This window comes from Gymnogyps californianus, chromosome 11 (assembly GCF_018139145.2).
Source record: "Gymnogyps californianus isolate 813 chromosome 11, ASM1813914v2, whole genome shotgun sequence".
NCBI lineage: Eukaryota > Metazoa > Chordata > Aves > Accipitriformes > Cathartidae > Gymnogyps > Gymnogyps californianus.
The window spans coordinates 1,110,889-1,127,433 of NC_059481.1; the positions used below are offsets into that span (position 1 = coordinate 1,110,889).

At 51.8% G+C, this 16,545-nt stretch overlaps 1 protein-coding gene across 8 annotated transcripts in view; it reads right to left on the minus strand.

Moving 5' to 3' along the window:
- The window catches only part of CPEB1 (cytoplasmic polyadenylation element binding protein 1), a 41,882-nt gene that overhangs the window by 11,882 nt on the left and 13,455 nt on the right, over positions 1–16,545 (minus strand). For 7 of the 8 annotated variants that reach the window (XM_050903089.1, XM_050903088.1, XM_050903091.1 and 4 more), the window contains one exon: positions 13,799–13,987. In XM_050903089.1, the coding sequence (XP_050759046.1) occupies positions 13,799–13,987 (189 nt within the window). Of the gene's footprint in view, positions 1–13,798; positions 13,991–16,545 lie in introns of all 8 variants that reach the window. The other variant, XM_050903090.1, reaches the window with a different exon arrangement.

Sequence of the window (16,545 nt, forward strand, 5' to 3'; positions counted from 1 at the left end):
CGCGGATTGCTACCAGGCAATGCTGGCCTGCACATCATCTCCTGGTTATCAGAGATGCAGGACCAGAACTCCATTTGGGACGGATCAGCAAAGGTTCGGGGGCTCATCAGGAGCTCCCAAAGGCATTACAGGGTCCAACTGCTCTGCCCCATTTATTTCACTCTCATCTCTGCCACCACTCTAGCTTGCTACAGCCACTGCTTACACATTTGCTCCCAGGATTGCTTAGTTCTCACCGCAGCTAGAAAACCAGTAAGGCCAGTATGAGTGCATTCAAGTAGCAGGATTACTGGCTTTTAAAGGCATCTACTGTCTGGGCATCTGAGTTTCAGCACCTACCACCAAGCAAAATGCTGCCGGCTACAAATGACCCACTCCTAACCTCATGTCCTGGAAGCGGTGACATCCTGCAGATGGATTTCATCCACTCCAGCAGCTCTGGCAGGTCTGCACAGGCAGCGCTCGGTTAGACACTCTGCAGGCTACACTGAGCTTGTGGGAGACCCCACATCACCCCAGTGGCTCTGACTCAGCTTCACTTGGTACCTACAGCCACTCAGAGGGACATCGGGAGGAAAAGTCGTGAGCCACGCTTGGCGTTTCCTCCTTTACACTTGCTTAGCGATCAGGTTGTGTCCCCTGAAGCCAGCCTTTGCAGGTAGCCTAGGAAACATCAGCATAAGAGATCAGATCTTATTTCTCATCCCCACAACCCAAAGGCATCCTGCTCTAACCCACTGAAGCCCCTCCTGGGGAATGGGGCACAAGAGCCTGACAAAGGTTGCCCACCTAAAAAAAGCCCTCAAGTCATTGGGGCCACTCAATAAAACCACAGGTCTTCCAGGGAAGCTGGCCTTGTCTCCCCTCCCAAGCAGACAGCTTGCAGAAGCAAAAAACCATTTCCAATGCACGTGCAAGATGCATCAGCAATTTCTGGTATCAAGAGCATCCCTGAAGATCCCGAAGTAAAGCAGCAAACATCAGGTAACTACTCAGACTAAGAAAAAAAAAACACTTAAGTACAAACAACCAAGTATTTTCACATCTATGGGGGAAAACTTTAACTGAAGGGTCAATGCGATTCCCATTCATCCGCCCATATACAGTGGCCCTGCTGTCCACAGCACAGACATTTGCAGAGAGCTTCTGGAATTTTTCATGCCTCCACTCGGAGCTGCAAGAGAGGCACATGCCAACGCTCCTTTGCAGGGGACAGCAAAAAGGGTAGCTTTTAATAGAAACTCGGCTCTGACTTTTGACTCACTGCTGCAGCTTTAATGACTGGATTCGGAGCCAGCGTGCTCCATCTTTGAGCACATCAGCCAAACGCTGACAGATTTAAGAGCTCTGTGGAGCAGTCTCGATACCAGCGTGGCACTCTTCCAGTTTGCAGGCGCTCAGGTCGCTCTCTAGAGAACGAGCATTTTACGAACCACTCCTCCTCAGTTGAGCTTTCCCTAGTAAATGCTATCAGGACAACGCTGTTGCAATATGTCCTCTTAATTCCTGCATCATCCTGGGGCCCCTAAAGATACCGAGGAGAGCACGCGCAAGCATCTCGGACCCATCACACCCAAGCCAGACACTTCGCAGCAGAAGTATGCTGCTATCCTGAGCCCACGGTGGTGGTTTCACAGGGTGGCTAGTTTCAACTCTTCAGGCCAACTCTGTCCTCTAGATCCCAAACTATGTTTTAAATCCGGTTACCAATCACTGAGCTACCACGTTCAGCACGAACTTACCCAATCTCAAGCAGATCACTCCATCAGCACAAGCTGCACTCACCTTCGGAAAGGCACCCCAACAGCAAGATGCCCAACGCCAACCAGCCTCAGAACAGCTTTTATTCTTCCACATGTTGGTTAGACTTGCAATTTAAGATTTTCAGCACCTGCCCAGGACCTTGAAGCATACAGCTTTCTTCCCTGCATACTATAATTTACAGCCATTTAAGAATTAGACCTTCCTGGTAGCTTTGACCAAGCCCATTTTATAAGATGGATGTAAAGATGAGCCCTGAGGAGCCGGGCTTACCAACGCTGGCAGCTCAGGGAAGGGCTCTGGGTAAATAAACCACCTTACCACTATGCTGATGACAAATGACACTTTAATGCCTTGAATAAGACCTTAAGATAAGAAAAGCACTACACACAGAGCATCCACTGAATTTATTCCTGACAGCTAGAGTTGACAAAAAGCTCTGCCACCATTAAGCTGTCCTCTGAACAAGTACTTCTGCTTTAGCTTGGGTCTGTGGGAGACCACCCAGCAGAACAAGCCAACAGCACATTAGCAAAGCAGTGCTTATGCTCTTTACTCCTTGGTGCGTCAGTTTTAGTCAAGTTACCTGGAAACCGAGTCATGCCCAGAGCAAAAAACCTCTCACCTTACAGCTGTCCAGGTCCTTCTGCTCAAGTTCTTTCCCCACACTGTAAGAACATCAGCAGAAGCTTTCCCATAGAGGAAAACAGCATTTGCCATAGGATGACACACAACACAGCCTCTTCACAAGCCTGAAGGCACACATAATTGCATGCGTGCACACAAGAAACTCCTGTTGAGCGGAACAGCGTGCCAGGCCCCAGACTCTTACATTACCAGCGATGTCTGGCACCTGCATGCTTAATGCGCAGGCAGTTCAACACCGCATTTGGCAGTGGCACCGAGTGCTAGATGAGCACATGCATGCACTTTTTGAAGTCACGCTCTGAAGATGTGTTCCAGCCTTTAAAAGCTCGCTGCAGGGCTGGAAAAAAGCCTATTTAGAAGGGACCAGGACTTGTCTGAGCAGGTCTACGATGCCAAGGCCTTCAGAGGGTCACTTTTGCTGGCTGGCACCACCAGCAAGGCTAGACAGAGGGACATTTCAGTCTCCAGAGAGGAGATACCAGAATGTGTCTGCTGGGAGATTACTCAGCACACGAAGGACGGCAGACTGTCAAGATCTCCCCTTTGTCCACCAACTACTACTTACACCAAAAGTCCACCTTTCTGCCCTGATCTCCTTACGGAGGCAGGGGTGAAGAGATCAATAGGAAAGCTCTTACCACGAGAAGCAGGGCAGAAGAGATGGGTTTCAGTGCCACCACACTTCTGCTTCCACCCAGAGACACCTGCCGTGCCCAGAGGCTGCAGAGCCGTATGCACATTTGGGGCAGGGTGGCGGAGGAGGGAAGCAGCGTGACCAAGGCCCTGGAGACTGAACACAGTGCAGTTTCTTTTGTCATTCATCAAATAAGCTTGTAAAGAAAAAAAAGGCTGATGTCCTAAACAATAGCCTGCTGCAGTTCCAGAAAAACAGCTCGTCTGCAGTTTTTACCACCCAGCCAGACTCTACCCTGGTGGGGTGGGAGCAGGCTGAATGTTTTAGTCAGCCAAAAAGCAGCACCTCCTACAGATACTAAGCAACTTCATGGCAAGAGAAACATTTGCATGTCTGAAAGGCAAACGGGCACCTTAACCACCTCCTACAGCTACAGTTAACGTCTCTGTAGTTACGGCAGTGACACAGCCAGACAAGCTGCCAGAGTGAGTTTTCCCCCTCCATCACACACAAGCACCGAGCTGCTTAAAACACGACCTGCTCACTGCAGGGGAAGGGGTAATCAATACTCCAGACTAATCTTAAGTGAAGTTTTAGCACTTCACGCCTGCAGCCATGGGACCTCGCACTGCCTGCGAGGAGCCAGCATGCCCGCAGACACAGCACGGGGAGCACAGGGGACACCAACTGAACCAAGCCCAGCAGAAGCTGCAGTGACAGATGTGGGGCTGCAGCACATGGTATGCAAACAGGCTTTGCTTGGCACAGGGAAGGCAGACACTGGATTCCCCCTCTATTCACTCCTTAACAGAGAGTTACAGGGAACAGCCAGGCTCACAGGTGCACAAAGAAACAGCGAAAAGCTGCAGCAAGAGAAGCAGCACAAAAATTTCTTCCTCTTAAGTAAAGCAGGCATGGGACAGGGCCCAGGGAGGTAGAGGGGATCTCCATCCTTAGGCACTCAGAGCTCATCTGAGAAGTGGGTTGGATACCTCCAGAGGTCTTGTCCAGCTCGAATCCTCCCGATTTGATTATACTCCCATTACTCCAATGGGGAAAGAAGTCACCGCTGTTATGAGAAAAGCCACCTGAAGGCAGATGCACGCACCCTCTCCGGAGCTGTACATCGCAACGGAAGTCTTGATCATCTTGACCCAACTGCCAACTTTCAAGAAAAGCAGCTCCCAGAACTGCAGATGTGATCAAACCAGCAGTAGCCACCATCTAAATAGGAACTATGGCACAGCCCTTTTTGTTTCTGAACTGCAAAAGAGGAACCTCTGCCCTGACAGATTCTTCATTTGGGGCAAAGAAGAACTGAGGATATTCGGGCAGCTATTTCTGGTTTGCTAAGAAGGGGGCAGGGGAATAAAAAAGGCAGCATGATCCCACAGCTGAACCACAGAATTAGAGTCAGGACACCTGAGGTCTATTCTTGGTTCTGGCACCAACATGCTAAGTCACTTCCCCAGCATGCCCTGAAAAATGGAAACAGTGGCAGAAGTAGGAACACAGAGAAGCTTATTGCATTAACATTTGAGAGTACAGGTCCTCCTCCTGCGCAGAGCGCGTGGGACCCGACTGACAACAAGCCTTGCTGCTTCTTGAGGCAGGGAACTTACTACTGTGTTTCTGGGAAGGGAAAACAGATGCCCAAGGTAAATATAAAATCAGTAAAGACAGCTAAAATGCAATTCAGGATTAGAAGTGCACAGGTAATTGCATTCACTAAGCAGACTGCCACAACTGCATTCGTCTTTAAAGAGATCAGAACATTGAAATACAGCAGATTTTAACATGTATCAGTCCTGGAGAGATTTAAAAGCCAACATATTCAGGTCAAATTCTGCACAACAAGCTTCAGCTTCACAAGCCTCAAGAACAACCACTTCTATATTTAAGTACCAAACTCCTCTCAATTATCTGCTGCAACATCCAGGGTGCAAACTCTGCAGCATGCGTTACTTTACATGCTAACAAGGATGAGACTGACTCATTTTCACTGCTCAGCTGCATCACAGTTTGTGGGGTGTCAAGTCCATCAGGATACCACCTTTAGGAGAAGGTGTGTTCTTCAGATGGGGGTTGGGGGGAGCAGGCTGTTGGCCATACCCCTTTGGGCAAGGCAGCAGGCTGCAGTAAAGGAAGAACAGCTAAAAAAGACAGGCTTTAGTCCCAAATGCAATCTTATTTGAAAAATGGCACACAAGCCTCACTAAGGCATTCAGCTGGCATAAAGCCACTTACTTCACTGCTAGACTGGCACACCCAGCACCACCAGTGATGCCTGCAGGTTCCCAGTTACCTTCCAGAGGTCTGCACGCCTCAGGTACAGAATCACAGCTTTAGTGGTTTGCTTCACCTTCCCTCTGCACTCTTGGAGAGAAAACAAGCCAGAAGGGCAAGGACAGAAGCCAGGCATTTCTCTGTGGCTGTCTCAAACGGATGGCAGCTGCTGCTGTGCCTGAGAGCAGCCTCTGAGCTGGCAGTAGCACAGACATCACCTGTGATTCAGCTGTTTTGCTAGTGCCTAAGGGACCACGCACAAGGCGAGTGAGCCCAGAGACGTGGATACAAGGTGCTGAGATGGAAGATACGGTACTGGCTGGAAATACCCTGCCCAGTGCCCCTGCCCTCAGCCCGCACCCTCTGGGAGGGCTGTTAATTCAGCCCCGCAGTGGCACCACGCAGCATCTGTGTGGTGACAGCTCAAGGACCACGGCACATTTTGGAAGCAGATCATTTCAGAGCCAGCTCAGTGGAGGTGCCCATTTAAACAAGCTGTGTTCTAGGAACACTGAGGCAGCCCATGAATTAGTTTCTACAGCCCCCTTGAGCTATGCTACCTTTGCCACCCTCCAGCAGCTTTCCTATCCTGCTTTGAGCAGGAGGTCAGACTAGATAACCTCAAGGGGTCCCTTCCAACTTGAATTACCCTACCACCCTAAAAAGACAGCCTGTCAAGAGCACTGCAGAGGGCCCAAGAGGTCACCGCACGAGAAGTCAGCTAGAGCTATTTCAGCTGTACAAACAGGCCAAACGCTCTCTGCTGGCTCACTGGCCTTGCCCCTAGTGTCACCGCAATGACAGGTCATCCCGCAACACCACGCAACACAGCCTAGTTATCAGGGCAGCATGCTATGCCCTGGCACAACGCAGCACCAGGGACAAACTCAAGTCTAAGGCAGGAGCAGATGCTGAACTCGGGGCCTGTCCCACCGCTGCTGGGGAAGGGAAGGAGTGGGCACTGCTCCTACCTTCTGCTACAGGCAAGCCCCAGCACACATGGAGAGCAGCTCCAAAAGCCATGCAGAAGTCCAGGCAGTTCCCCAACCCAACTCCAAGTGGAAGCACTCAGAATTGCATGTGCTGTAGAGCCTGTAACAAAGCCACTGAGCCAAAAACACATTCAGGGCCTCTTCTACAGAGCTACCATATTACCACCAATGAAGCTGCAGCAGACAAAGCCTTTCATGTCTGCTCTGCCCACCAAGCAAGCATCTCATCTGCCGCTTAGACATCTAGCAGTGCAATGGCTGGATGAAAACCTACCCGCCCCATCTCTCATTTGACTGGCACAATTTTGGGAATGAATCTTACCCCAGGCCAGAGCTTGCACACACCTAAAACACCCTGCTGCAACCTCCAGTATTGATCACAACAGTAAAGAAAGACTAAGCTACTAGTTGCCTGGGGCAGCTCACAGCCACCGGACAGCAGCTCTGATGCTCTCCTCAGAAGGGAACATGCTTGTTAAGACTCACTTCAGGAGCTAGCCGAGACGAACGCACTCCAGACTACAACTTGAGTCAAAAAGGTTACAGGCAAGCTCTGCGAGCCCCATGTATTTGTACGCATCAGCATCGCCAGGCAGTGGAGCACCAGTCAGCATGTCTATGAAGGGTGGAGATCTGCCAGTGCCAGAGCATTTTCTTCGCTGCATCTCTAACGGCTTTGAGCAGGACCAGATGCTTGAGAAGTCTGTGCCTTCCTTGCACCCACACTCGTCCACCGTTACCTCCAGAGAGCACGCAGGCAGCAGCAACAGCCCCTCAGGGTTGCTCCAGAGGCCGCAATAAAACATCCTTCCCTGACAGAAGTCAAGGGGAGGGTTTTGGGTGGTGCGTGCCTGCTCCTGCAAGCCATCTCCAGCACAAGACTGGAGGCTGCCCCGACCCACTTCAGTTCTAGCAGGATACAAGCAGAGATGCTGGTTAGGTTCCTGTTCCAGTTACTCATCTATTTGCATCTTCTATTTTACAGCACCAGTGCAAATAAAAATAAATCTGTTTAGAAGCTGCTCAAATGGAAGCTTTAAGAGGTGGATTCAAAGCAACTTCCATTAGAAATCAACTGCAAACTCAGAGTTTTGATACTTGTTTTACTTACTTGATACATATTTTATTCTGTTAAGGATCAAATTCTGCTGCTACATGAGCAGTCTGCAGCTATTAAGTGCTCCCTGCTTTCTACTCCACAGCACAGCTGGCTCCAGCCAGCAGTTGAGAAATCAGCCCACAGAGTGTGAGCAGCCCTTACTGAAACATGCTCAAGAAACAAGTGCCATGAAGCATCCACACCAAGTGCATCCTCAGAAAAGCCCTACAAGAGCTAAGATGGCATGGGGCAAGCTTTTAGTAAGGCCGTCTCGGCTACTCCTGAAGTACAACCACCAAGCAGGAGACCATGTGAGTCAAGCCAGCTCCCAGCTTTGTTCCCTTACAGCATTATTATAATTAACCTCCACACAAAAGGCACCACCACCATGTCTGTGCTTCTACTACTAAGCCCTGAACAGTAGGCGGGTGGCTCCAGAAGGACCAGGGCTTAACACACAGCTGCCGGGAAAGCCTGTCTTCCTTTCAATGCAACAAAGGACACAGAACATGGGGAATTCAGGATCCCCACCATCACCAAGACTTTGGTTACCTGTTTGCCTGAATCAGGTGCAGGTCTGAGGCCAGCAAGAGGTGGTCTTGTCTCCTTGCTCCAGCATAAGCAGCCATACCATCAGCAGTATGAAGGAACCTTTCACTGAGTTTTCTAGGCAGACTTGGGCTTAAATCTGAGCAAGTCTCACTCAGGGTGAAATGCTCACTCCCTGGACCTGAAACTCCCCTTTCACTAGAGAGCAGAAAAAGTCCTTCTTGGATACTCTGGTGACAACCTAGAGTTATCCAGATACTGAGCTCTCCTCTATCAGAATGAGCCTCTGAAACTTTCCTCTAACACAAGAAGGATTTTCATGCAGCCAAGCAGGAATATGCAGGAGTTGAGGGCACACCTAGGCAGCAACTGTCTTCTGAAGCCACTTGTCCAAAAGACAGCAGGTAAAAGAGCAGGGAGAGACCCAGACATGCAGAGGGGCACAAGGGAGAGCGCTATGGAGCAGGCACTTGGCACCATGCTGCAGCACAGGTTAGCCTAGCAGCAAATTAAACAGCCAGGGAGAACAGCCAGAGATCTGGGGGACTTCCCTCACTCAAATCCTCTGCCCCTCTAGGGCCTTCCTCAAGCTCTGCAGCTGAACACTCAAACCAACAGCTTGAGGAAGGCCAGCAATTGCTGTGTTGTACTTATTAGCAACAACCACCTCCAGCTGATTAGCAGCTCTCACTTGTGCAGGTTTCTCAGGTGCCTGCCACCACATACACAGCATTTCTGAAGACAGTCTGGAAACAGTCCATCCTGGGGGAGCAGCTTAGAGTCCCTCCTGCTGTTATCAAGAAGGGCTAGGAGTCCATGACAACAACCATGCTTCCTTCTGTGCAACAGGTCTTTTCTTTCATCCTTCAGAGATGGGGTTTTGCCTTGAAGACTTCAGAGTGATATGTACTCAGGGGCCTCAGCTATCTGCCAGGCAACACACAGATTGCCTGCAGTTCTAGCCTAGCAGATTTTAAGCAACTACAGATAATCAGCGTGTTCAAGCTTACTGCAGAAAGAAGTTGCTGTGCTCTGGGAAGCAGGAGAACCAAGGACTGGGAAGATTCAGTGGCGCTTCCCTACCACAGGCCATTTCCCCAGCACCAGAGCAACTGGAGCTGTAACCTTGCAGGCTTGAGAATGAGACAGCAGCAGCCACCCTGGAGAGGGCACAGATGGGGCTGGAGCTGCAGTCTCAAGAGCAGATCCAAGGAAAAGCTCAAATCTGTTGCTGCACCAGCAGCTTTAGGGTCACACAACAAGCAGAGAGGCAGATACAGCAAGGTGGTCCATCCGACACCATCAGGAAGAGCTCACCTGCTCAGGCTGGGCTCACATAGAGAGGCCAACATCCTCTCCGGACGAAGAGCTGATCCTTCTGAAAACCCCCTTGCAGGTTAGCATTGCAAACTTAGTGTTAACAGACTGGTTTTAGGACGATTTCCCAGTAGGCAAGTCTGCTGTCCCACATAGGGACAGCCTCCCAATGTAGGGCAGGACAGACCAGCCAGACCAAGCAGCTGGCATGCAGGCTAAAAACCAGCCAGGGAGACCCAAAATCTGCATGCAGATCTGCTTGTGTACTGCTGTCACCTGTTCTCCAGGCAAAAATTGGATCGAGACCCCATTTGCTTGTGCTCCTTGAGGAATAGGGCAGTGAACATAAAGGATACCATCAAGGGCAGTCCCATCTCACTGCCTCTTAACCCCTCCTTCCCTCTGCAGAGTGATGAACTCGAAGGTCTAAACACAAGCATGTGCCTACTATGAGGCTACTTTAAAGAAGGGGAAATGCTGCCTCGAGAAATACAGCTAGGGATGGCAGGACTGGAAGTGTTCAAGGCCAGTTTCCTGCAAAAGCCCCTCCCCGGGCCACAGAGCAGGTTTCTGGGACTTGCTGAAGTACTTCCAGCCTGACAGATCCTGTGGCAGCAGTGGGTTTGAGATGCCTTTCCTGCTATGAGACAGCAGTTCAATCCTACAGCCACTAAGTGCAGGCAGCTCAAGCCTGCAGCAGCTGCTGCTCCCGGAGAAGCTCCCTCTGGACACCAGCTTCAGGGACTGGCAGCGCATCTGGCACACTCTCAAGGGCTAAGCACACATCCTCAGAGCCTTACGGCACTGGACCCAGAAGGAAAACTTGTTACAAATAACCTTGTCTGGGTGCAGGGGGTTCAGTGGCCCTCTGGGAAGGGCGACATAGGCAGGATCAGAGTGTATAAACCAGCCCCGCTGCTCTCTGGCCTCCTCCGCCACAGCCCCGGCTGGCAGCAGGCACCTGATCCCACTGCACCAAGCAGCAGCACGGTGACACCGCCCTGGGAGCGCAAGGTGACACCAGAAGGTTTGCAGCCAAAGGTCCTTCCCAGGCTGAGAAAGCTCCACGCTGGCAGGGACTATGCAGACAGGAGAGGAGATCCCAGCTCATCAGTACTCAAGCACAGGCACTGCAGGGGACCACATCAGCAATAGTTTTAGCCTGATTGTTAGGGTTTTGTGTTTTTTTTTTCCTGCATTTCCACCCTTCCAGCCACCTCCCCATGGGTCCACGCAGCTGAGTCACTGCTGGAACCTTCCAAACGCTTGGGTGCCAGTGGCACAACAGCTCTGCTTGGCAGCGCCATTCCTCCCCAGCCCCTAGAGACAGCCCAGCACTGATGCAGCCTCACCTGCTCTCAGGACACCCTGATGGAGACCCCAGCCCCTGGGGCTAGGCCAGCTGCAGCCTCCCAGGCCTCAGCGCTAGGCATCAGGAGCACCCGGACACAGCAGCATCCTCTCCACATCCTCCCTTCTTTCTGTCACAGCACAGCTAGGCCACCTGGAAGCACCAGCATCTGCCAACTCCTCAGATCTGTACAGCCTTTCAGACACAGGAACAATCCTCTGCCACCCAGAGAGGAGCATTTCACAGCCTTTCAGAAGACACTCCTGAACTACAAGACCTCCCCTCCTAAGGAGCTCCACATTGCTACTCCAGGGCCCTTATGAAGGAGGAAAAGATGAGGCTCTGCAGACATGGAAGGTGTGGGCAGGCTGAAGCAATACAACAGCTGTGCAGAGATATCAGCCTTTCACTTCTCCAGCCAGCATACGCCATCCCCACACAGCTCTTGGAGCAGGAGAGTAACAGCAGCCCAGACCAAGGAGCACTCCTGGCCCAGCTGCCACACACCTGGGAAGGGAGGGTGGGATTGAGAGAGAGAATGCGGTCTCAGGACCATGACACCCCCAGCCATACGGCACTAGACCCTCTGCACAGCCTCTGAAGGCCAGAGGCTCCTCTGTGGAAGCAGCGCAGCTGCATTTGGGCTGGTTTTACACCCCAGCCATTCCCCCTTCATGTACCGAGGGGAGTACCAGGAGAGAGAAGTGAGGAAACAGGCCTCTCCAGACAGTACTGGGTGCGATCTTCCAGAAGCTGTTACCACAAGTTGTCACAAACACCCACTGGGTGCAGATCATCCGAGCCCAGGGCAGTGCCTGAGGTCAGATCCTTTCTACTGCTCTTCCCAGGCCTCTGCGGCAGGCAGGAGCTCCAGCACGATGCACTGCAGTCAGCGGGGGCACCTGACACCAGATACACCCTCTGCGAGCAGGGAGGTCACCAGAGCACCTTCAAGTCATCTCCAAATGAATCTCCCTCCTGAAACGAGAAGCTCCTCCACCCTGGACAGTGAACCCCCCCCCCCACTGTCCACTCGGCCCCACCGCCCAACCTGTGAGGTGCAAAGCCTGCCACAGGCTTGTGCGAGCGCTGCTCGCCTGCCTGCCGGAGCGCTGCAGAGATGTCCGTGCCTCTGCCAAGACAGCCTGGCAGGAAGCCGGCCAAGAGAGCACTGGAGACGGCTACAGCAGATCAGGTGGGGCTGGGACAACCACACAGAGCAGCCGCCTCGGTGTGCGACAGCCCTTGTTCTGCAGCGCCATTGTGCACCGAGCCCTGGGTGTTGTGGTTGTTAGCAGCAGCAGAACTGTTCAGCGTGGATGTTGCCTGCTTTAAGTGTGCTCTTTACATTAAAGATCCTGTAAAACAGGTTCAGTGCCCAATAGTCTGCTAACAACCATAAGGGGCTCAGTGCACAGCTCTAAGGCACCTGTCCAGCCCACTGCACACTAATAACTTTCATTTCTCCCTCCTCCTTCAAGGTTTCAGCTGGCAACGAAAGGAGGACAGATACTGAGTGTGTGGTATTCCCTGGTTCATTAGGGGAAGCCCATAGGACCATGTGGTGGAGCAGAGCAAGGCTTAATAAAGCTACCGCAGCCTGACTGCAAGCAGACCCTAAGTGCCTGTGCTAGGGCCCACACGCAAGCCTGCACGCTAAGTCTTGCAGAAATTAGATGTAGAAACTCAAGTGAGCTGTGCTGATGAAGCTGTCATTTCAAACTCCACTACCTCACAAGTGATTTTTTTTTTTTTGTTTTACAACCCATGCAACAACATTCAGGGCTGTGCCCCAGAAGCTCTTCCTATCCCGAGGGCAGCATCCCCTGGACAGAGGTGGTTGACAGCACCCCCTTGCTCCCCCAAACATCTACGTGGGCAAATCACACTGCTCAGGCCACCCCAGAAGCTATCTACATTCCTGTCAGCACCAACTTTACGCCTGGGGCCTCCTCTGTCACCCAAGTCTGCGCAGAGATGCACTACCCTTTTAACAAAGCAGCAGCGTGCTGCTATAAAGGGATGAGTTTCTGTAGCAACCAGGCTGAACTTGTACAAACTCTGCCAAAGCACTAGATCTTTCCATGGACTGATACTTGAACGAACACACCACCATTTGTGAAACTGGTTTTTACAGCCCTCAAAGGCTGGGAAATGAACTCTTCCCTCTGTTTTACCCCCCTGCTCTGTCACCAGGCCAAGGAGATGCATTAAGTTTGTGCACACAGCACCCCTTTCTCCTCCTGCAATTTTACAGAGAAGGCTGGTGCCTCTGGAAGAGTTAACTGAACCCTGCATCACTCCAGGGGAAGCACCCAGCACCCCAAAAACTCCCCATCTCATCCCAGCTGCAAAACCAGGCAGGAGAGGATTGAGGGGGAAGGGCAAACCAGCCAGCAGCGTGTGGCTGCAAGCCCACACCCTGCTGATCACGTAGGTTTGCGCTGGACCAAAAGAGTTAAAGCAAGAAGCCATTCCACTGCATCTCCTCCAGCCCACTGCTAGGCACAGACCGCTATTTCTAGTTGAACGTGGGAGTGGAGAAGGATCCCTCCAAGTCTTCCACCCAGCCTGCGAGCTGCCGGCTGAAGTTGTTAGTCGGGTACTGCCTGCACCTACCACACCCCACAGGCAGAGTTCGGCAGGCAACACTGCCGTACCGTAGGAGCAAGTGGCGCTGCCTGGACTTTCGCAGTCGGGCAGGGGGGGTCCCTCTGCAAGCACACACACCCCCGCCTGCAGAGCTACCTGCCACCGGGGATTTTTCTCAGGCTGCCGGAGCAAAGTTCAGCCTCACTCCCACCCAGTGCATTCAGCCTCCTGACACCACACCCCCCCACCCACTCCCTCCAAACACAGGGAGAGGATTTCTCCTCTCTCAGCAAGGTTATTCCTCCACCAGCGTTACAGCACCGAGCAAAACACAAGCCTGGGCACTTCTTGTCTGCAGTGAACTGACAGCAGAGCAGAGGGGGCTGTGGCACAGCCAGCTACAGCCTCCCCAACTCAACCGCCACATTACACAAGCATTACAGGTCAAGAAGCCCCCATCAGTAACCGCCAGCACCCCATCACACAAGCAAATCCCTCCACGTTAGCTTTAAAACAGCCAAAAATAAAAGGAATCCAACAACTGTTGCTGCTTGTGTCAGCAGACTCACCGGACTGTGTGCTGGTTTGTGCTGCAGCATCAGAGTCCTGGGTGCTCCAGGGTCTGTCCCACCCTGTCAGGTTGAGGGACTGCAGGCCAAGGCACAGATCGTTGGTGTCTGGGAGGCCACGGGAAGACTCTTGCGTGGACGTGGGGAAAAGCATCCTGCTTGCCACTGCTTCTTCAGAGTCCTGGAAGTCTGCTCAGATTGAGAACAAACAGAAGCTTGAGAGTTCAGGGCTGCTTTTCTCTTTTTAAAGAAGGAGTTTTCCGAAGCGTTAAGCCCCGAGCCAGGTCTCGTGCTGCTCTGAAGCCACAGCTTCTGCAACTAGCAGTTGCACCCCAAAAGGGAGGGCTACCATATGTCCAGAAACCAGCCCCCCACCCCCCTCAGCCCCTCCACCTTCCTATCCCGTCTGCATTACTGACTGGGTCAGCATGTGACCAGGCTGCTGATGCTTACTGTGCTGACAGTGACGTCACTCAGCCATGCAAGAGAACTGCATCAGCTCTTACAAAATAAAGGTAAGAAGAAAGGATAAGATTTCCCCCGAAAGACAAGACAGCAGGCAGGAGAGAGGTGCAGCTCCACTAAATCAAGGGAGGCAGGCAGCACAAAAGCAGGGCTCCACAATACGGCACAGCAGACGACAGGCTCAAGGCAGCAATCCCCCCAGCAACGACGATAGCAGCAGCAGCGACAGAGCAGACAGTTTTAGTGCTACCCAGCTCTCCTGTCCCCGCCTCCCTCCACCCACAAAACCCAAAAACACTTTAGTCCTGGACAGACTCCAGCTGCTGGCTCCAATTCAGAGCCCAATGCAAAGCTTCGCAATTCTGCTAGCATAATCTATTTGGTTCAACTTGGCCACTGTGCCTCACTGACTCTGCATTGTTTACCACTGAGTAACAAGGATAACCTTCAACTCCCCCTGCTACCCAGAGAGAAGCCCATTATCCTGGGTCCAGCCCGAGCGGGCACATCACATTGGTACAGGAAGAAGAGCACCGGCCGAAGCGCAGGACCCATTTCACATCAGGAATTTTTCATGGCCTGTTTACCTTCCATCCGCCTGGTCCCCCCCGCCCCCCCTTTCCCAGCTCTCCCCTCCCCTGCGGGGTGTTCACAAGCCTACGGTACTGGAGACACCGGATTCTTGCCTTGGTTTAAGCCTGTGCCAACAGCCTAAGGAAACGCAGCAGGTTCATAGTCTGAGAATTCCAGTTTAATGCGGGGATCTGGGGGCTGATGAAACCACAAGATGCTCAGCTGTGTTACCCGAAATCTGAGTCAGAGGGCATTTATAAGCCAGCTACCAAGCAGCAGCAGCTGTCTCCTCCTCCTCCCCCTGCCCCCACACCCTCCCACTGTGCCATCAGATGTACACCTCGCACACACCACTCCCGGCTCTTCAGCGGGGTGCTGCAGTGACTCCAGCCTCTCACGTTATCCCTCACGTGCAGCCCCGGCCATCCCAGACAGCCCAACAGTGTTCCTGGCCTCCTTTTCCACATCCACATCCAGTGCCACTCGGTTGCCCGTGACCTGGCAAAGCCCAGACAAGGGCTGGTGGCAGTTGGGTACCCTTCATGAGACACAGGCCGCTGCCACCACCAGAGGTGGGACCCTCACCTTCACTCCATGGAGATTTGGGGAGCACCAACATTCCCAGATCAGCGAGGGGGCTGAAGCACTGCAGTCGGGATGAAAGCAGCTAAAACCGTACCTGCTGGCAACGTACTGCCTTCCCCCTTCCCAGCTGCAGCCTCCTCCACAGCACTTCACCAGGATAGCATCCACTGGGTTTTTTTTTCTACTCCCCTAGTAGTACTAGTAGAAGCAATAGTGCCAATTCAGTCACATTACTATCAAGCACCTGTAACAGCATCAAATATTCCTCCAAAAGCATCACGCTGCATCTTCAGCATGGGTATTTCACTGCATTAATTCTTCCAGTATAGTTTTCAGATTGCTTGTTTTGGACAGGCCCTAAAAACATTTATAATGCAGCTGTAGGGAGGAGAGGATAAAGGCACATTGCTCAGACAACTCAGTTCCCACAGCAACCATAACTTGCCCATATGAATATGTAACATTTCTGTGTTTATGAAAATGCAGAAGTGCTGTGCTCTAGCCCAGATCCCTGGCAGTAGGAGACTACCGTCCCTTTGGGGACCAGGATCTTGCTAGGTTTTATGCCATCTTCAAGATTAATTTCCACCAAGCTTCATCTTCCGGGAAGCATGGACACAAACAGAGTATCAGACAGCAGAACTTGGATCCCACCCAGATCCAACATCTTGGATGAAACCCACCACTGAAGAAATAAGGAAAATAAGGAATGAATTTATCAGTGACAGGAAGCGCTCACTCCACAGCATCCAGCCACGTTTTCCCTAGCTATCTACATTTTTCAGGAAGTAAGCCGTTTTGTTTAACTGAACCCAATCAGATTCAAGTTCAAGAGATCTATGTTCCCCTCTGATGACTTCAATCTACATTAAAGACAAGCTCCCTGCAATTCAGTTACGGGTATAACTGCTGAAACACAGAGTAGAATTTGCTTAGACAACCAGCATTTTTAATTAGACCTCTTCCCATCCGAAGCAAACAGCCAGCACAAGCCAGCTTGCCCTTTAACACTCAGCCACACTGAAAAATGGATACAGGTCATCAAGGAAAAACACCAACTTAAAAAATAGAATTTAAATGGGTTTCTTGAATAGTTATTCTCAAATTCAGAGCCTGGAAATTTG